At 40.4% G+C, this 21,599-nt stretch overlaps 1 protein-coding gene across 3 annotated transcripts in view; it reads right to left on the reverse strand.

Annotated features, from left to right (window-relative positions):
• LOC131223776 (ABC transporter B family member 25, mitochondrial-like) overlaps positions 1-21,599 on the reverse strand; it is a 147,938-nt gene that overhangs the window by 109,585 nt on the left and 16,754 nt on the right. For 2 of the 3 annotated variants that reach the window (XM_058219273.1, XM_058219275.1), the window contains exons 2-4: positions 14,929-15,165; positions 3,658-3,844; positions 3,469-3,530 (exon numbers count right to left, since the gene is read on the reverse strand). In XM_058219273.1, coding sequence (XP_058075256.1) covers positions 3,469-3,530; positions 3,658-3,844; positions 14,929-15,165 — 486 coding nt within the window. Of the gene's footprint in view, positions 1-3,468; positions 3,531-3,657; positions 3,845-14,928; positions 15,166-17,166; positions 17,256-21,599 lie in introns of all 3 variants that reach the window. The other variant, XM_058219274.1, reaches the window with a different exon arrangement.

Here is a 21,599-nt window from a genome sequence, read left to right on the forward strand (position 1 = left end):
CCATCCATTTCTACGAACCAAAGGTCTCTAAGGCACATTGTTTGAAGGATCGGTATCACTACAAGTTTCAGTGGCCGGGGATACGAAAACAATATCAATATCGCTAATAATATCACTGATAACTAGAAATGTAGGGAAACATGAGGAAAATGGTGGAATTTTTCAGTGAAACTTTAGGAGATGCTAAAATACATGTTTGCATATTTATGAATCAATCTTTCAAAAAAAAGAAAAAAAAAAAAAAAAAAAAATCCATCCAAAAATTGCAAAAAGGAATGCATACATAATAAGTTTTCATTTAAGAAGGGCCTAAAAGCATGTGTAGTCGTAAGAAATCAATCCAACCATCTCATCAATTCCATCTATCCATCCAACCATCCATCAACATTTCATAAGATCAGCAACACAATATTTTTGCCGAGAAATCATCAAAAACTAGAAAGGAAACAAAAGACCGTGGTCTCGATATCGCCGATGTTGTGATATGATAATATTGCAATATTATCGATATAATCGATATCATCATCAACAATTTGAACACTACATACAACCATGCGGCCATTAAAATAAAATAAAAAAAATTTGAAATGGATTTTTTTTTTAATAAACAGATTTTTGGTGATAGTGATGCATTGGCGATATTACCAAAATATCCAATACACTAGCAATAAAAGTAACACCTAGAATTTACACAGTCAAAAATATTGGCAATATATTGACGACGTGGATACATTAACAATGCAAGCGATACCTGAAATTTACACAGTCGAAAATATTGGCGATATCGATACATTGGCGATACTTAGCGATACATCGCTGATACCTAGAATTTTCGATACTACTAGTGTTATCGGTATCGCTACCAGTGTTTTCGATCTCGTTGAGCTGGAGATATGGACAATATCAAGGATACTCCGAACAATACTCTCAAGTTGATAATCTTCGGATAACCATTTCTTAGTTTAAAGTGGTGTTAGGTTTATCAATAAATCTTCATAAATCAGAAGTTTTGGCCATAGGGTTGTCAAAGGAGGAAGTGGGGTCTGTTACTAAAGTGTTTGGTTGTGGGGAGGGGTCCTTTCCTACAATCTATCTCCATCTTCCTCTTTCCATCAAGAAGGTGAAGCAGCAGCTATGGGATCCAATCATCGAAAGATTCAAAAGTAATCAGTGTGGAAGAGTTGACTCGTATCCTTGGGAAGTAGAATTACTCTCACAAAAGTGGCGCTCTCAAACCTCCCTTTATATTTCATCTCTTTTCAAATGTCCAGAGGGGGTGCTCAAGAAGTTGGAGAAACTTAAAAGGAATTTTCTATGGCAAGGTGGGGAGGCAAACAAGAAATTTCATTTGATGAAGTGGTTGATGTTTGTAGACCGAAAGAGGAAGGAGGTGTGAGGATAGGGCCCCATGGTTGATGTTTGTAGACCGAAAGAGGAAGGAGGTGTGAGGATAGGGCCCCATGAATGAGGGTCTCTTGGGGAAATGGATTTGGAGATTCGAAGCGAAGGAGGGGGGATTGTGGAAGGGGTTATAGCTAGAAAGTATGGGGTGGAGTGGTAAGGTTGGTGGCCTAAAAAGGTCCCTTTGTGTAGAATTTCGAGAGTGTGGCTATCTATTATGGTCTTAAAAGATGTGGTCCTAAGAGGGGTAGGTTTTGGGGCAAGTGATGGTTCTAGGGTGAGGTTTTGGAGGGATGTGTGGCTTGGTGATCGCAAGCTTCAAGATATCTTCCCAAGACTTGCTTAAGTGGTTGTGGACCTTGATATTTCAGTTAATCATTGTTTTCCATTCCATAAGGATTAAGGGGTTTGGACTCCTTTATGTAGAAGGGATCTCCTTGAGTTGGAATTTGAAGAGTTGGTGGCTCTCTTAAATCAGTAGTCGGGGTTTCTCTTTTAGTAGGGGTTGATGACATGCGGTAGTTGGAGGTGAAGTCAGGGGAAGTTTTCAGTCAAATCTCTTTTCTCTATGCTATTTGGTGGCCCTTGTGTAGGCGGCAAAGCGCACATATTTTTCCTTTGGTCATAAGGTGCCCCTCTAAGGTAGCAACGATCACATGGTTAGTTGGATAGAATAGGGAGTTGACAATTGATACTTTGAGGAAGAGGGGCGTCATCATCAATAATGCTTGCCCTTTGTGTTGGCAATATGAGGAGACGGCGAATCATCTTCTTCTTCTTCTTTTTTTTTTTTGCATTGCCCATTCTAGGATGGTGTGGGAAAGATTCTTCGGGCTCTTCGGTGCTTCTTAGGTTACACCAAGGTCGTATGAGGGCTTCTTCACGCAGCAGCACATAGGTGGCCATAGTAAATTTGGTATTGTAGTTTGGAGGCATTCGCTCCAACCCGGGCTTTGGGCTGTTTGGAAAGAGTGGAACAATAGATGCTTTTGGGACGAGAGATAATCCAAGGGGAGTTTTTCTTCGAGCAAACTCAAGTGTTGTTGAATGGGCGGCAACTTCATTGAGAGTTGAGGCCGCTAATTTAAGCAAGGTTGTAGCGTGTTTCATATGCTTTGAGTCTTTTTGTTTTGCTTTCTTTTTCATTGTATTCTTTCAGCTTTGTTGCCTTCATAAATAAATTGTCATCTTTTGCCCAAAAAAAAAAAGTGTTCGGTGTCGAAGACAAATCTTGGATAGCACTTTAATCGCACATGAGTGCATCAACTCACATCATGGGGAAGATAAAATGGGCATTGTATGTATGTTGGACATTAAGAAAGAATACAATCATGTCGACTATGCTGGGCCAATTGAAGTGCTAGCAAAAATGGAGAATGTGGATTCAAGAATGCGTTTGCTCGGCTAGGTTTTCGGTTCCAGTATCCTAAGGGCTACTTCAAAGCTTTGAGAGGCTCCAACAGGGTGACTTGTTATCGCCTTTTTCGTTTCCGGTGATAGCAGAAGCCCTAAGCAAGTTGTTAAATAAAGGATTGGAGGCGGGCATCGTTAGTGGATTCAAGGTTGATAAAGTAACTTCTCAAATCTTCCATCTTCAGTTGCTGACGACACTATCCTCTTTTGTGACATGGAAGAAGTAGAGGTGGATAACTCAAGAAAAATCATTAGGTGCTTTGAAGTGGTGTCGGACCTGAAGCAAGATGTTGGGAGTTGAGATCTCAAAGGAGGTGAACAAGTTGGCAGAGGTATTATGTTGGGAGTTGAGATCTCAGAGGAGGTGAACAAGTTGGCAGAGGTATTTGAGTGTGTGCATGCGTGCATGCGTGTGTCAAACATATGACCCTTACCAAGAATAACTCCATCTCAAATTCATTGAAGGGTGTTTTTAAACCATGGCTGAGATTAGTTGAAAGCATTAAGGAAGGTCTAGTTTGCCAATCAAATGAATCATTGGTGCAACTAACGAGATAAGAGGCATTACAATTGCAGGATTTAGTTAGAATCGAAATCTACTTCAAAAGCACAGGATATAAAAGAACAATGAAATTAATGTTAAGGGTGACGCACCTTTCTAGAAACAGTCCGGATAGCTCGCAAGGCTACCTTAGAAAACACAGCATTTCGTAACTCTATTGAAGAAGAGAATCCCATGAAAACATTAGCAAGGCACAAAAGGAATGCTAAATTTGAACTATAGGATAAAATAATAATGTTTACATCCAAATCTTAACGATACTAGAGATATAGTCATAGTACCATTGCAGGCTGATGCTCCTGCACGTGCTATTCCATATCCAACTAGAACAGCTGCTGGGCTCACAAAAAGTGCCAGCAGAGTGGAATTAGCAGCAGTAAATGAGGCCAGCGTGTTAGCAGAACCAGTTACAGTTGATAACCAGTCAATAGCAAGCTTGAACAAGAAAGGCACTTGAACGTTTAAAACCTGTAGTATCATTAAAGAGCTGCACATTAGGTAATAGCTAATCAATACACTGAACATGTTCTAATGAAATCAATGTTGTCAGTTAGTACTCTTCCAATCATACAAGAAGTTTAGCTTCCAACCAAAAGGAGCGCCAAATAAACAACGATAGCATAACAACGATAGCATAACACTTAGAAAATGAACAGGGGGGAGAGGGTCTGTCATACTTTTATAAGAAAAGAAATACTGAAACATAATGTCCATACACCAATATGAACAAATTGTCAGCAAAGAGCCTGTCGTTTGGATCATTCTCATGCTTGTCCTCAGAAAGGACCAGTGGCTAAGTGGTTAGAAAGATGTTGATTTGGCATTCTCATTCTTACTATGGCTATACAGTGTAGCACTTGAAATGAGGAAATAAAGTCTTACTTAATTGGTATATCATTTACTGTGATGTTGTTCCTGCAGACAATGATCATGCATTGAGGCCACACGTCCATCAGAAGGATCCCAAATGGTTCCACAAGCTGGACAAAGCTCAAGCCTGTCCAAGGGTTCCCAATCAAGAGCTGATAAATTCAACCATCCGGACCTCATCAATGGTCCAGATTCGTTAATTCAGGATATGAATCAGATACATGGTATGATGACATATCTGCACAAAATATACGGTTTGATTGGAGTATTGAGCCAACATATCTAATTGGGTGTTATTCCCTGCGGCTTGTATGCTACTTCCAGCAATTTCCAATAACATATATCTATTTCCAGTGAGCATGGCCCACCTCTAGCGGGAAATAATCCATTTCCAGTACAGGTATTTCTGGATTAAGATTCTATTGAAGAAGAAAGAAAAAAAAAAATTGTACAACATGCACAAGAGACAGAACCCACAAAATACAGCAACTAAATAACGAGAGACGGAGTAGCTTGGACTCCTTGCCACAGACACCTGTTAGAGGAAGAGAAGGAATTCATAGCCCTGTCGCTAAGGCTCTCGGGTATCTATCCCTCTCTCCTGTGGACACAGTGGTTTGGACCATGGAGAAATCCGGGCAGCTTTTCCCATTCAATCTTTCTACGGCCTGCTACGCATGTCTTCTTATCGCAGCAATCATGCGCACAACTCATTCCTTTCATCGTACGGAGCTCCTCCCAAGCAATATTTTAAATACCTATGCTATGTAGCGTAGCTTAGCTTTAACGCTACATCGCTCATGAAAATAGCTTAAGTCGCATGTAACCTATGCTACAAGATAATTTGTATACTCTACACGCTACATCGACTACGCTACATGCTACATAGCTCACAAGTCACATCACAAGTTATTTTTCACTACAACATTAAAATCAATTAATGTTTTCAATGATTTGTTACATTTTTATATTTTCAATAAAAATTAGTTATTGTTTTCAATGCTTTTAGTAAAATAATGTAAGTAACAGTATTAAATCAATTCCGTTACTCTTTCTTTACCTTTATACTTAATCATCGCCCTTTCCTATACTTTAGGTTGCATTTGGTTGCACCAAATATTATGAAATTATATTAAATTTCATTATCAATCAGTCTAATTTGGTGCAAAATATCATGAATTGGGGGCAACCAAGCGCAACCTTAATTAAAAATCTAGAAGTAGTGTGTAGCTTACACCTCGAGCTTCAGAGTGAATGCTACACTACACGCTATTCGCTATTTAAAACACTGCTCCCAAGTATGTAATGTTAGATTGGCTGGTGGGAAGGAAGAAGGTGCTTACAATGGATAATTTGTAAAAGCGGAAGCTAATAATCACCAATTCATGCCCTCTTTGTTTGTGTTAGTCGACCATCCTTCCATTCATTGTCCCTATGCTAGGGAGTTTTGGGATTTTATTTTAGGCTCCTTTGGTGTCCATTGAGTAATGCCGGAGTTGATCAAAAGGTTCCTACACACCTAGCATGGAGGAGTGGTAGGGAAAAGAGGGAGGATTGCTTGGAGGTAGACGTTGTTAGCTGGCCTATGGACTCTTTGGGGGGAGAGGAAAAACAGAAGCTTCCGAAATGTTAGCAGGGCTGTTGTGAGAGTTGTTAGGCGGGCTAAGCTAGATGTTTTGGATTGGGCTTCAACCCCTCAAGCCTTCGGAGATTATTCTCTCTTTGTCCTCCTCTTGGGCATCTTTGTCATTCTTTGCATTCTTTAGCCATTTAGTCTCCTCATTAATAAAATCATCACACTTCTAAATAATTTTAAAAAAAAAAATAAGAAGAGCAGCGGCCTCTGCACAAGTCAATTCCGAGTGACCGACAGGGCCATAGAATTTAAGCAAGGGCACCCATTACTGTCTTGCACCAAGCCCCACTCTCACTAGCCACAGGTTGCCCAAAGATCACCTAGAATATCACAAGAGCGTCCAGATATTGAAGGGAATGTGGAGAAAGGTAGTGCCCTCCCAAATTTCCTACACCAGGAATTTCACAGATATGAACAATCCCCACCCTAAATACTAGCCAACATTATATTCGGCAAGGAACACAAGCCACGATGCAAGATAGGGCATCCTATATGTGCAAGATAGCCCCACAATCTCAACATAGGGCATCCTATACATGCTGATGATTCGATGAAACATATATGGGTGAAGAACAAAGACTTCTTCAAGAAGCTCAATAGAAAGTAAGAATGGAGATAGGAGAAAGGGGAGAGCAGGGAGAAGAGAGAGTAGAGGGGAGAGAAGTTTATATACTACATGAGCCATAGCACGATACTCAGCTTCCACACTAGATCGGGCCACAACAGATTGCTCTTTGCTTTTCCAGGCCATTAGGTTCCCACCAACTAAGGTATAATAACTGGAGGTCGTGCGGCAATCGAAGAGTGAACCAACATTACCGGCATCTATATAGGCCTCAACATCAAGATGATTAAGCTTGGAATAGAGAATACTCCAACTGGGGAAGCCTTCAAGAAACTTCAAGATATGATTAACGGCATCTAAGTGATTAGAGCAGGGTGCATGCATAAACTTACTACACTCACTGCATAAGCAATATCCAATTGGGTAATAGTCTAGCAATTGAGTTTGTTGACTAAGTGTTTATACTTGCTAGTATCAAGTAAAAGATCACCACATTCAAGTTGCAGATGATGATTTTGTTCAATGGGTGTGACAATGAGCTGCAAATCAAGACATCCACTGTCTCGGAGAAGGTCAAGCATGTACTTCCATTGAGAGATGTGACAATTGTATGCCGGGATCGAGCAACTTCAATGCCCAAAAAGTTAGCAAAGAGAGCCAAGATCCTTAATATCAAATTTTGTACTAAGGAATGACTTTCGGAGACTAAATGGCACCATGATCATCTACTTCAACTTACCATTGTTGTACACATTCTTATAAACAGCCCCCAAGCCAAAATATTGTGTACCTAGACAGAAACCAAACCGATGTTGGCTGAACTAAGCTCAAGATCCATGGGCCAAGCCCAAGCTCAGGCCTAAGCCCCAGCTCTAAAGCTGACCCATCAATAAGGAGGCCCAAGCCTCCTAATTTAGCAGCTAGCTATGCAAAATCAATCAGCCAGCCATGAAAAAAAAAAAAATCCCATTAGGTCTCTCTTATCCATTGAGCATCTTTCTTGATTACTCTTCTATTTTTGCAATAATTCATTAGTTGTCAATAACATTAAGAACTTTCCTTCTTTGTACGTCTAAAAAGCCTATTTAAGGGCCTAACATGCACAGTCTCAAGGCACCTTTGAAATAAATGAAAGTTCTGGTTATTGTTTATATTTTATTTGTGATTCTTGTAATTAGCTTGGAGGTGCCTATCTTTAAGCGGATTCTTCCCGTCAACCGATTGCCAATTTGGCAACAGCTGGATTAAAGTCCTCGATCAACAACAATCACAATCTTCTGTTACAAGTTCTTAGAGTCATTAAACAATTTTGCATCTTTCCCTTTTATTTTCTTCATTGCATCTATTCCTCCTACCCCCCTTTACATTTTTTTTCCATTTCTTTTACAAAGCCCAAACTTCCAATTGACAAGGGGATACTGCCAAAATTTTGGTAGACATCAACACTCACAGCCATTGTTCCAAATATCTGCGGCTATTACCGATAATATTGCCAAATATTATCGGTATTGCCAATTCAGTAATATCGAAACTGCTGGAAGTGTAATAGTATTGCCGATATTTTCAGTAATATCGATGATACTTTGTGATATTATCAATACCGGTGATGTTTGAGAAGGATCCCTTATAAATCGATATTTTCAGTAATATTGATGATACTTTGTGATATTATCAATACCGGTGATGTTTGAGAAGGATCCCTTATGATCATGTCATTTGGGATTTTCTGTTATATATGTTAAAGCGGATGGGTTTCGGCAATCGGTGGAACAGTTGGATAGAAGAATGAATTGGCTCCCCGATTTTCTCCGTTCTCCTTAATGGTTCCCCTAAAGGTTACTTCAGGAGCCAGAGGAGCCTAAGACAGGGCGATCCCTTATCCCCTTTTCTCTTCCTCATAGAGGGCGACGCCCTTTCCAGAATGCTGCATAAAGGTCAGGAAGAGGGCATTCTTCGAGGCATCAGTATTGAAGGGATGCCTAATCCGGTGTCTCACGTTCAATTCGCAGACGACATCCTCATATTCTCTGAAGCTTCTTCCTCTATGATGGATAATTTGCGTACTGCCATTCGTTGTTTCGAGGTGGTTTCGGGTCTTAAGAGTAAATTTGGGCAAATCAAAGATTTTCGGGGTAAACCTGGATGATGAAGATACGAAAAAATTTGCAGCCCAATTCGGTTGTTGCCCCGCCTCTTTTCCAACCACTCATGTGGGCTTGCCGCCGGGCTTAGGCGCCCCCTCTACTTCTGCCTGGAACAGAGTTATACTCAGATTTGAGAGATGCTTAGCAAAATGGCAATGTCGTTATCTTTCCATTGGGGGTCACATTACCCTCATAAAATCCGCTCTCTCCAATCTTCCAATATACTACATGTCTCTTTTCAAATGTCCCAGTTCGGTCCTCGCTGCTATCGACAAACTGAGACACGATTTCTTATGACATGGAAAAGAAGACAAGAAGCGATTCCATCTGATGAACTGGAAGCAAGTCTGCAAACATCACAGAGGAGGGGCAGGTATCAAAGATATTAGGCAGATGAATAGAGCTTTGCTCGGGAAATGGGTATGGAGGTTAGGTACTGACAGCGGAAGCCTATGGAACCACATCATCAAAAGCAAGTACGGCAACTCGAGTGGGGGCTGGTGGACCAAGCCTTCATCTTTACACAGGGCTTCTTTTATTTGGAAAAATATTATGCGTCTTCAAAATGACGTCTTAAAAGGTGTCGGTTTTGAGCCAGGAATGGGTAACAAAATCAGTTTTTGGAAGGACCTTTGGATTGGTGAAAAACCCCTGAAAGACGCTTTCCCCTCTATCTACAAGCTAGCCCCTAATTCCGACGTCATGGTGGCTGACTGTTTCTCCTTAAAGGAAGGAAAGATGGAATGGAACATCCGCTGCAGAAGAAACCTGGAAGATTGGGAAATCCCAGAGTTCGCCAAGCTTTTGTAAAGCATCTACAGCACTAATCTCAATCCTCTCGAGGCTGACAAACTCATCTGGAGGAAGGAAAAATCTGCGCAGTTTTCAGTCAGATCCTTCCTCCCCGACCTGTTATCTTCTCCCGTTTCCCCTTCTGCTTTTGTTTAGTCCTATCTGGCTCCCCCAAGAATCGTGGCTTTCGCCCGGTTGGTAGCTAACAAGAAAATTCTCACCATCGACAATTTGGTGAAGAGAGGACTGATCATCCCTAACATCTGTTTGTGTTGCGTGAAGGATGCGGAGATGGTGGACCATTTATTAATCCACTGCCCTTTTATCACTTTGATCTGGGCTGAGTTTGCTAGAAAATTTAACATTCAATGGTGCATCTCTAGTTCAATAGATCTGTTGCTGAAAGCATGGCACGGGATCAGAATAGGAAAGTCGAAGACAATCATTTGGAGACTGGTCATCCTCGCAATCTGGTGGTCAATCTGGCTAGAAAGAAACGACCGATGTTTTCGCAACGACTCTTCATCGGTCGAGGCAGTGACTCTCAAAGCCTTAAGATTGGTGATTGAATGGGCTTCGTATGCCGAATCTTTAAAGGATATGGAGTTTGATTTTCTTGCCTATCAGGTCGACGCTATCTCGGCGTAGCCTCTGAGTTGTTTTCTTCTTTTTGTTGTTTTTTTCTTTTTTCCTGTTTTTTCTGCTTTTGGTTTTGTTGCCTTTTCTTTTTTTCTGTTTTGCTGTAATTTCGGTCTTCCTTTTTCAATGAATTTCCGTCAATTCTCAAAAAAAAAAAAAAAAATAAAAATAAAAATAAAAAAAAATCATTGGTATCGAAGATATCATTGATAACATCCCCGATACCATAGAAACATCCGTATATAAGCAAAATTTATCAGAAAATTGGGGAAATTTCCAAAAACCTCCATTTTTTTGGATTTTTTTCTTTTTTGGAATTTTATTCTTTAGGTGATTTTGATCACTCTTGGTTTTTATTGAATCAAAGTTTCTATTATGGAAGAAATCTCAACTCGAAACGAAGACTGGACAGAACTCAAAGGTGATAAAAAACCCATAGAAACTTCACTTTTTTTTCCAAATGTTAGCATGGATTCTATGCATGAGAATCATGCATTAACATGGATTTGTCACGAAAAAGTTAACATTTAAGTGAAAAATGCAGGAAATTGGAGAAAATTCTTATTTGTCTTCATTTTTATATTGGAAAATGTGTTCTTCACTATTAATTAATGTGGAAATTTTATATATTAATGTGTTGGCCAATTTATTGATTGGCTACAAATATTTATATTGATTTTTCGACAACACTAGTTAGGCCCCTATAAAATGAAAACTTATTGTGTATATATGTGTGTGTATGCGCGCGCGCACGCAATATTTTGATTCCTACATATGCAAACATGTGTTTTTAACATCTCCTGAAGTTTGACTGAAAATTTCTACCTATTTTCCCAACATTTACAATTGTTGCCCTTAGATAACAATATTTTTCCAAGTATCGGCAATATCGATATATGTTTCCATATCCTTGGTCATCGATACATGTAACTATACGGACACTCTGAACACTAATTCCAGCCTTTGAGAAGGTAGTTAAGGCGAATTGTAATGTTTCCAACATCGACATTGGAGGGGTTCTCAATTAAGAGTGTCATCTAATAACATTCTTCAGTGAGAAGCTCTCTAATGCGAAGCAACAATACTCCACTTATAAGTTTGTGATTGAACAATTTTCAAAGATGGCTCATTTCATAACATGTTCGAATACAGCAGACGCCCTCAAGATTGCTCAATTATTTTTTCGAGAGGTTGTTCGTCTTCATGGGCTTCTGAAGACAATTGTATCAAATCGTGTTACCAAGTTCATGAGCTATTCTTGAAAAACTATTTGGACATGAACAAAGGCCAAGCTTCAGTTCTCTAGTGCTTCCCATCCTCATACTAATGGTGAAACGAAAGTGCTCAATTGCAGCTAGGGCTGGTACGGTGTCTTGTCCTTGATCATATAGCTAGATAGGACCTAATAATACCCATGGTTGAATTTACATATAATAACTCAGTCAACAGATCCACGGGAATGTCACCTTTTGAAGCAGTAACGGATATATATCCGCGTCTTCCAGTCAATTTGGTTCCTCTACCAATAGAGTCAAGACCAAGTGCAGAAGCTCATGACTTCATCCGCCATATGCAGCAAATGCATGACGAAGTTTGACACAATATCGCCACAAGTAACGAAAGTTATAAGCAACATGTAGATGCAATACGTCGTTTTGTTAAATTTAAGAAAAGTGACATGGTTGTGGTCTGTTTGTCCTGGATGGTTACCCCTGGGTCCTCAAAAAAGCTCCATCCTTGCAATGTGGGACCGTACTAAATCATAAAAATAAAAATAAAAAAAATAAATAGAAAAAAAATTAAAAATACTAACAATGATTATGTTTTATATCTCCCACCAAATTTACATATCAGTCCTACTTTCAATGTGGAAGATCTTTCCATCTACCGTGGGCACCATACCGATGACGGTATCGAGAAACAAGCTGTCACGCTTTCCACCATTTTGCCACTTACAGATACGATTATTGATATTCTTGATGATCAAATCGTCTCCATGTGCTAAGGTGGTTACAGAAGTTTCTCATTCATTGGCAAGGACAACCTCTTTCCGATGCTATATGGATCACATCTACAAACTTTCAGCTCCTAAATATTGACCTCTATGAGCAATATCGGGACATTAACTCACCAAAGTCAAGTTCTTTCAAGCTAGGGAGGACTGATGCAGGCTGAAGTGGACCCAATATCCATAGGCTAAGCCCAAGCCCCACAACTAGCGCATCAATAAGGAGGGACAAGCCTCCTAATTTGTAGGCTAGCTCTGCAAAATCAATCAGCCAGCCATGCAATAAGATCCCATTCGATCTCTCTTGTACATTCAACATCTTTCTTGATTATTCTATTTTTTGCCATAAGTCTTGTCAATGACATTAAGAACCTTCCTTCTTTGTACATCTAAGAAATATATTTAAGGGCTTGAAATAAGTAGCCACAAGGCGCCATTGAAATTAATAAAAATGTTAATTATTATTTCTACATTGTTTGTGATTCTTGTGCTTAGCTTGGAGGTGCCTATATTTGGGTGGATCCTTCTCATTAGCCGGTTGTGCCACAAATAGCTCCACCTATTAAACTTCTGCACCACAAGTCAATAATGGTCAACGCGCTCCTATGATTAGAAATGGAAAGAATCAAAGCAACACCCAAAATGATGGTCATAAGGTCAATTGTGAAACAATAGAAACAGCGAGAGAAGACAGCAAAAATGTCTCTTTCAAGTTTCAACCAGTCTGGAGGTAAAGGTTCGAACTTGTGTGCCTTTCTACGAATATCAACTGCTATGAAGAGACTGTCAATGACAAGGATCCAAAAGAGAAGGAGAAGAACAATGAATCCAAAAAGGTGGACAGTTACGTATTGGACGGTCTCGAAGGAAATTCATTTTGCTAGCTTTATGATGAATTGCACGTAAGGAGGCCAAAAAAATAATTGATTACAAACCAACATCTTCCACACATGGGTAAATTGTTAGGGCAGGAAAGTCAATTTCACTATAGATGGCAAAAGCAATATCAATATAGCCTCACAATGAGTGTTGGATAAGATGCAAAAGGCGGAAAAGCGCCCACGCCCACACTGGATTGCATGGGTAAATGACGTATACAATTCCAGTTTAACCTTGCTGTCTGGTCAACTACTCAATGGGACCACATTACACTAAGTCTATTTGGTGTGACGTCATTCCCAAAAGAATCTACCATATTCTGCTTGGTCATCCTTAGTTGCATGGTCGCAAAGTGAAGCATTTTGGTAAACAACACATACGATAACTTGCACAGTGGGAGGAAAATCATCCTAAAGCCTATTAGAGATGATTTGCCATAGGAAAAAGACAATACGGAGCTCTTGCTATAACTTGGGAAGGCAAATATGGTGACGCGATCGCACTGGTAGATATTGCAACTAAGAATTAAATGCAGCGGCAAATATGTAAGAAATAGGACAGGTAAACAGCAGTCTGCAGTGGTGAAGAAGGCTATGCAGATGACAGCATATGCAAGAGGACAGAGAGGAAGAGAGAGCACAACCAGTTAAAATGTGAGCCAAGACAACAATTAGATCATCGCCAGCTTCACCAAGGCAGAAGAAGATGCACCAAAAAGGCACACTTGGATCATGGATCAAAACCGACTTCCAACTCGAGGACAAGTTCTTTTCAGCCTGAGGTGAATGAATTCCAGACCATCAGGAGATCCAGGACTCAGGTCCAGTAATACAATACACAAGTAGAACCCCATTTAATGGTCTGATTTTCCTGTGGATCCCACAGGGTAAATCAACCTGAGAGGAATTAATGCCGGACCATCAGGTCCATGACTACAACTAGGATCCACAAGTGAACCCCCATCTCATGATTAGATCTTCCTAGGGGTCCCATGGGGTCAATCAGATGGCTTAAAAACAGTTGACTGATTGGACTATGGAGGCCCAGAAGTCCAAGCAGCACTATTCATAGTTTTATGCACTTGTATACAAACCGGCTGGATATTTTTGGACTTCTACACGACTTATGGCCCCTATACACCATATGGTTTGATACACTCCACTGCATGGCCTTATATACCCAACCACATAGACTGAATTACAGACGCATGGTTCATAGGGGCTATATGGTTTGTGTAGAAGTCCAACAATATTCAGCTGCTGTTATGTACTGAAGTGCATGGAAAATGCCCAGTTGGACTTCTGGACCTCCACATTCCAATCAGTCCACCGCTTGAGCTATGTAACTCACCTGTGAGACCCACAGGTCAATTGGACCATTAGATGGGCCATCGGGTTGGATCTGCGCCAGTCCACTCAGACCATTAGGTGGGCCATCCAGTTGGATCCACACCACATTCCACTTGGACCATTATACAGCCTGGTTTGCATTCAGGCAGCAAGGGCCCACTAGTTGACTGTAGTTGTGGATTTGATAGCCCTGCATCAAATGGGAAGTTGTCTTCAAATATATTGATGGATGCATGATAATGAGGTGGCTGATTCTCTTAGCAAAGAGGGAGGTGAATAGAGGGTCAGTACTAATCAGCTCCTGAATTCTTCATAACTTAATTGTATTATCTGCTTTTCCTTCTAATAAATTCTTCATAATCATTCAAAACAATACTAATAACATCAACCGTTAAAACCTGCAAAAGTTAGATACAAAGTTGGAAATTGACAGATTTATAACAGAATTTCACGCATATGAATTGCACCAAGAGCATGTCAAAAGTGAGACCTTAAACTCTAAGCAAGCTATCACTCATACATTCTTCAAGACAAACAACACTTCAAAATTCTCTGTCATAACAGCAATACAAGCTTCTCATTAAATAAGAAATTGAACGGGATTAATATCACAAATTTCTTTCAATTTGCAAGCCTTTTGAACGTAAAAGAAATGTTGCTCATGCCTCACCTTTGCCCCTACAAGAAGACCTAAAGCCATCATCACCCTCAAACGGAATTCTAGGTTATCTTTCAACCATAAATATTTTGCAAGAGTCTGAAGGATTTTCATATCTGCAACTTGCTCTTCCGCAGGTTCTTTTTTAACCAACTTGTTTTGGGTTAGCTTTCCTGATCCAACCTGCTTTGTACCCATAACATCACTAGTGGAGGTTGAAAACAATGCCTGTCCCTTCTGTAACAAAGTCTTTTTACAGGAAGAAAATATGGTTAATGTATTAGTAAGATCAAATGTCATTGTAACCCATCAATTATAGATAAAATCAATAGAACATACACCCAAAAAAGTTTGAATAGAAAAACTCCAATTAAGAGAGCTAAAAAGCAGTGTTTTAAACAGCCTATGCTATGTAGCATGTAGCTTACACTACTTAGTATAGCTTAGCCTTCACAATATGTAGCTTATGAAAATAACTTAAGTGACATGTATCCCATGCTATATGCTAATTAGCATACAATACATGCTACGTAGCCTAAGTTACATGCTTTGTAATACAATACATGCTACATAGCCTAAGTTACACGCTTTGTAAATTACACCATAAGTTAATTTTTCACTCACTGTTAGAATTAAATGCTTTCAATGATTTGTTTCATTTTTTATTTTCAATAAAAAATAGTTAATTCTTTCAATGATTTTAGTAAAATAATATAAGCAACAGTTCATATCAGTTCCATTGCTATTTCATTATCTTTATACTTAATATTTGTCCTATTTTTCCTATTATTTTAGGATGTGTTTGTTTGCACAAAATATCATGAATTTTTTATTATTTATCAGTCTAACTTGGGGCAAAATATCATGAAAGTTCATGATATTTGATGCAACCAAGAGCAATCTTAATTTAAAAATAAAAATAAAAATAAAATCTAGTAGTGTGTAGCTTATGCTACACACTATTTAGCTTACACTTCATGATTCAGAGCAGTGAATTGTACACGCTATTTGCTATTTAAAACACTGCTAAAAATAACTACCAACCACCACATATCGTTCAACATATGTTCCCACATCAAAATTCAGTGTTCCCAATGACTGGTAAAAAAGCTTGTGTTTAAGGATGAATAAGTAAAATTATCTCCTCTTTGGCACTGAGGCTTGCATTGTGAGGCCCCACCGCATGGCGCAAAGCCTCTCCCTTCATTGGGGTCCCTAGCGCATGGCACGGGCCATCCCAATGAAGGAGGTGGAAAGTTCAAACAAGTGAGGCTCACCTTAGGAGCATCTACGCCCAAAGGTTCCAAGTTCGAGTCCTGCTTAGTCCTCTTATATTGTGTCGTCCTCATATTACGTCCCTTCTCTAATAAGTGTCGAGGATATTATTAGGGGTGTGGACCCAATTTTCCCGATGCCTGTATGCGCGGGTCTCTATGCGTGTCTTGGCAATTTGTGGCACAGAGGGTTCTGTGCGGGGTGCAGAGCCTTCCTTTGATTTCATATTTCTATATCGTGACATGATGATATCATTGTTCGACATAGAGCTACTGGCACCAAGTTGGTGAGGCGCAATGGTGCCATCGGATGCGTGGGGGCCCATTTTGGGTAAATCCCAAAAATTTATGTGTTAACCATTGGCATACAGAAGTCCTTTTGCCTAAAGCCTATTTTAAGTAGCGAAGAATTTTGTAGATAGCAGCGAAATGATGAAAGCATGAAGAGTGCATAAAGTGACTGTCCACACTCACAACATATGCAATATCCAGTCAAGTAATTGTCAAAGCTTCCTGACAAGATTCCGATACATGGCCAGATCGTTAAGGACCTCTGACTCTTGATGATGAAGATGAAGATTCAACTCAATAGGTGTAGTTGCAGCCTTGCAGGACAAGCACCCAACATCCATGTTTCATGTAAAGATCCAAGTCATATTTTAATGGGATATGAAATTACCTCTTAGTATGGGCAAACTCAATCCCAAAAGTATTTGAGCAAGCCCAAGTCTTTAATTTCAAAAGGCCTAGCCAGAAACTTTTTCACCTTGGCAATTTCACTTTTACAATCACCGGTGATAACAATATCATCAGCATAACAGCTAGAACAGTGATGGATGTATCAGAAACCTTTATGAAGTTGAACAATCACAAGAACTTCTATGGAAACCAATCTTAGAAATAACATTACTAAATATTTCAAACCATGCCTTAGGAGATCACTTGAGATCATAAAGACCTTCCTCAACTTGCATACCTCCCCCCTTGTGCCTGCTGAGTAGAGACCATGGGGAAGCGACACAAACTTTTCCTGAAGATCTCCATGAAGGAAGTTGTTCTTGACATCTAGTTGATAAAAGCAACCAATTACGACAAGCAGCAGCGACGGAAGAACACAAACATAATTCAACTTAGCAACAAAAACAAACGCCTTTCATAATCAACACCAAACGGTTGAGTAAACCCCTTTGCAACAAGTCGAGCTTTGCATATAGCAATCAAGCCATCTGGAATTTTTTAGGGTCAACACCTATTTACAATTAACAACATGCTTTCCTTTAGTCAACTCAACCAGATCCCATGTTCCTTTTTACTCCAGTGTAATCATTTCCTCCATCAACATCTTTTCAACTAGGATCAAGCAAGGCGTCTACAATTTTAGAAGGAACGGAGACAGAGGATATAGAGGAAAGGAAGGCCTCAATAGAAGGAGAAATAGATAGGATAAAAATTTGCCAATTGGGTGAGAGGTACACGAACGTTTTGCCTTCCAAAGGACAATCGGCAAGTTTGAAGAGGACGACAAGGGGGTAAGTCAGAGGATATATGGTAGTCGAGCACCTCTTAAGGGTTGATCCTTGTGTTTCCTCTGAGCATACACATTTGGTGGCTCGTCCACTAACTCAAAAGAAGCTTGACTAGGACCTATAGGATCCAACATGCCAAGAAGGGGAACTGCATCATCATACAACAATATAAGATCAGGAGCTTGTGCAAAGAAACAAGGTATATTCTTAAAGAATATAACATCTTTTTTTATCTAACTTTTTCAGGTCACGGGGCAATAACATTTATATCCCTTTTGTATGTTAGCATATCCTGAGAAAACATCCTTTGAGACAAATCTTTTTCTACTCACAAGGGAACTACATTTATATCTGATGCGGACACAGGTGCATTCAAGGTGTACCAACGAAGAAAGCGCCAACCACAAGTGCCGTCCTTGTGGATAGGCGAATATTGAGGAGTTGAAGACCTTTCACATGTGATTGGACATATAGAAGACCCCACTTAGGGAAGACACATGTGAAGGAAGATTGGAGAAAGAAGACCGAGCGCCCAAACTTTCCCATACTTATGTTATTTGCACGTTTTTTGACTTAGTTAGGGGTCTTTTAGTAATCTTATATCTTTATTTGCTTATCCTAGGGGTATTTTAGTAATTTTATGTCTTTATTTGCTTATTTAAGTGGGCTAAAGCCCTAAACACGAATTTCAACTATTGATTAATGAAAAGCAAACCCTTTGGTTGCCTCCTTCCTCTCTTCTCTCTAATGGTGCTTCTTCTCTCCCCTTGATCTTCTTCTTCTAATTTCTTCTTGTGCCCTTCTAACTTCCTCAAGGTAATAACTTTCTTCTTTCTATTTTTCAGTTTTGGCTAATTCTTCTTTGATCAAAATCTTGAGAACCGATCTAAACCCTAAATCCCCAAATTCTCAAATCCCTAATCCGAGAAACTTCTTGGTTCTTCAGACTAGTGATCTTCATTGATCGATTGGGTGTGACCATGCAAGATCGGGAGGTCTCATCCCTCGCCGGATCCAACCTAAGTGGTAATTGAATTCCATACTCCATGGTTGTAGTGATGGCCCGCTCCATTGCATGTTTCTTTTATGATTTTCTCAGTTATGATGATTACTGTTAGAATTTTAGATCATTTATTCCTTTTATTTCCGCTGTTTAATTATCTCCATGAGCATGCATCATAATTAGGGCTGTCCTGCGTCAAATTTGGTATCAAAGCCTAGGCTTGCATGGTTTTTGTCTAGATCGAGTTATCAAATTAGGGTTTTGATTTTTAGGTTTAACTTAGGAAAGTTCCAGGTTTAGAAAGTTTTCAATTTTAGAAACTTTCCAATTTTAGAAAGTTCCTAATCTGGAAAATTTTCAGATTTGAGTTGTTTCCTGTTTCAACTTAATTGTGTCAGTTCATAGTAGTTTTGCATTCATCGCATTCATCTTGAAAGTCATAACTCCTAGTAGTCTAGTTAGGTAGAGTTTGGTTCAAGTCTTCATTGTATGCCCACGAGAAGAGGTAGAGGTTTCGGACTTCAACCTACCATGAATAACGAGCAGTTATCTGAGCAACTTGCTCAATTGATACAAAAGATAACCGCCCTAGAAGCGGGTCAAAGGCATGAGTTTGCCCGCCTTGAGAACCAAATTACCACTACCATGACTAAGATGGAGCAACTAGAGGCTTCCCAAAAGGAAAACCCCGCTGTAGGGGAAGATGCGCACTCCCAAGTGGAAGGAATCATTGAAGAACGTGCTGCCACACGTGGTGGTAGTGAGGATAGAGATCGTGGTAACGGTCGTGGTGTGGTGCGAGAGGCACGAGCCACATGTGGTCATCAAGACCGTTATGATCCAGATGAGCGTGCGATGAAGAGTGTGAGAGTTGAGGCCCCGAGTTTTGATGGACGCTTGGATCCCAAGGCATTCCTTGACTGGGTTGCTGACATGGACCACTACTTTGAGTGGTATGGCATGTCAGAAAACCGTCAAATGCGGTTTGCTAAGATGAAGCTTGTGGGTCAAGCCAAGCTCTTCTGGACTAACACCGAGCGTAGGATAGAGAGAGTTGGTAGAGCCCCTATCACACATTGGTATGAGATGAAAGAGAAGTTGAAGGAGAAGTACCTTCCTCTCTCATACCGTCAGAAGTTCCTTGACCAATGGCAATCCTTACGCCAAGGGTCAATGCCTGCCGCTGACTACATCGCTAAATTTGAAGAGTATGTGATGCGATGTGATATCCGAGAAGACCCTCTAGTAACGCTCTCACGTTTTAAGACGGGCCTTTGTGCGGATCTTCAGCGCGAGCTTATTACTCGGCCCTTAACGGACTTAGATGAAGCATATCAAGTCGTGCAGGAGTTAGAGCAATATAAGGCTTCTGTCTTTCGTCGTTTTGAGTCCCGAGACTCCAATGCTAGATCTAGTTCCCAAGGAACTAGACCTAATATTGGTAATCAACCTAGGGCACAGGCGACCATTCCACCTAGGCCTAGGGAGGACAAGGGCAAAGGGGTTCTTGGTGCCGGTCCTAGTAACATGAGCCAAGTGAGGTGCTATGAGTGTGGCAACCTTGGCCACATGTCTAATCAGTGTCCTACGAAGAGCCGTGGGAGAGCCTTAGTTATAGGCGAGTCCCACGAGGGTGGAGATGACCAGGGTGATTATGAAGTTGAAGAGTATCACCCTGAAGGAGGACTTACTGATGAAGAAGTGGATGGAGAAGCAACGCTTGCAGTAGTCAGGCGTGTGTTAGCTCAGTCTAGAAGTAGTGCTGACTGGCGTCGAAGCACTATCTTCTACACTATTGCCAAGTGTGGTGAAAAGAATTGTAAGGTGATAGTGGACAGTGGAAGTTGTCAGAATGTGATTTCCACTAGCACCTTAGATCGCTTAAAACTGAAATCCACACCTCATCCAGACCCGTATAAAGTTTCTTGGGTTGACAAGACATCCCTACCTGTCACCCAACAATGTCTAGTCCCCATCGAGTTTGGGTCATACAAAGAGTCCCTGTGGTGTGATGTTTTACCTATGGATGTGGGACATGTTATCCTAGGTAGACCGTGACTATTCGATAATGATGTCACAATCTTTGGCCGTTCGAATGCGTGTACTTTTATGTATAATGGTAAAAAGATCAAACTTAATCCCATGCCACCTGAGAATACACTAGGGAAGAAGAAGGATGAGAAGGCAAGTGAGCCTAAAGAAATGGGGAAATCCAAACCTAAGTCTTTACATATAATCAGCGCAAGAGAGTTTGAAAAAGAGGCTAAGGAGGATTCTATGGTGTATGCCCTTGTGGCTAGAGAAATTACACCTGAGGTTCCATCAGAGTTGCCCTGTGAGGTGACCTCGGTCTTGAAGGAATACAGTGATGTATTTCCTGAAGACTTACCGAATGAGTTGCCACCTATGAGGGACATACAGCATGCCATTAATCTTGTCCCAGGGTCTACTTTACCGAACCTTCCTCACTACAGGATGAACCCTACAGCCCATGCAGAGTTGAAGAAGCAAATTGATGAGCTTCTGCAAAAGGGTTTCATCCAAGAGAGTATGAGCCCGTGTGCCGTGCCTGCATTGTTGACGCCAAAGAAAGACAGCACGTGGCGCATGTGTGTAGACAGCCGTGCCATAAACAAAATTACTGTCAAGTATAGGTTCCCTATACCTAAACTTGATGATATGCTTGACATGATGGCCAGGTCTACTATATTCTCTAAGATAGACCTCAAGAGTGGATATCACCAAATTCGTATACGCCCAGGAGATGAGTGGAAGACGGCGTTTAAGACGAAAGATGGGCTATATGAGTGGTTGGTCATGCCATTCGGCTTAACTAACGCACCCAGTACTTTCATGCGGGTGATGACACAAACTTTGAGG

The sequence above is a fragment of the Magnolia sinica genome, chromosome 13 (genome assembly GCF_029962835.1).
Source record: "Magnolia sinica isolate HGM2019 chromosome 13, MsV1, whole genome shotgun sequence".
Taxonomy (NCBI): Eukaryota; Viridiplantae; Streptophyta; class Magnoliopsida; order Magnoliales; family Magnoliaceae; genus Magnolia; species Magnolia sinica.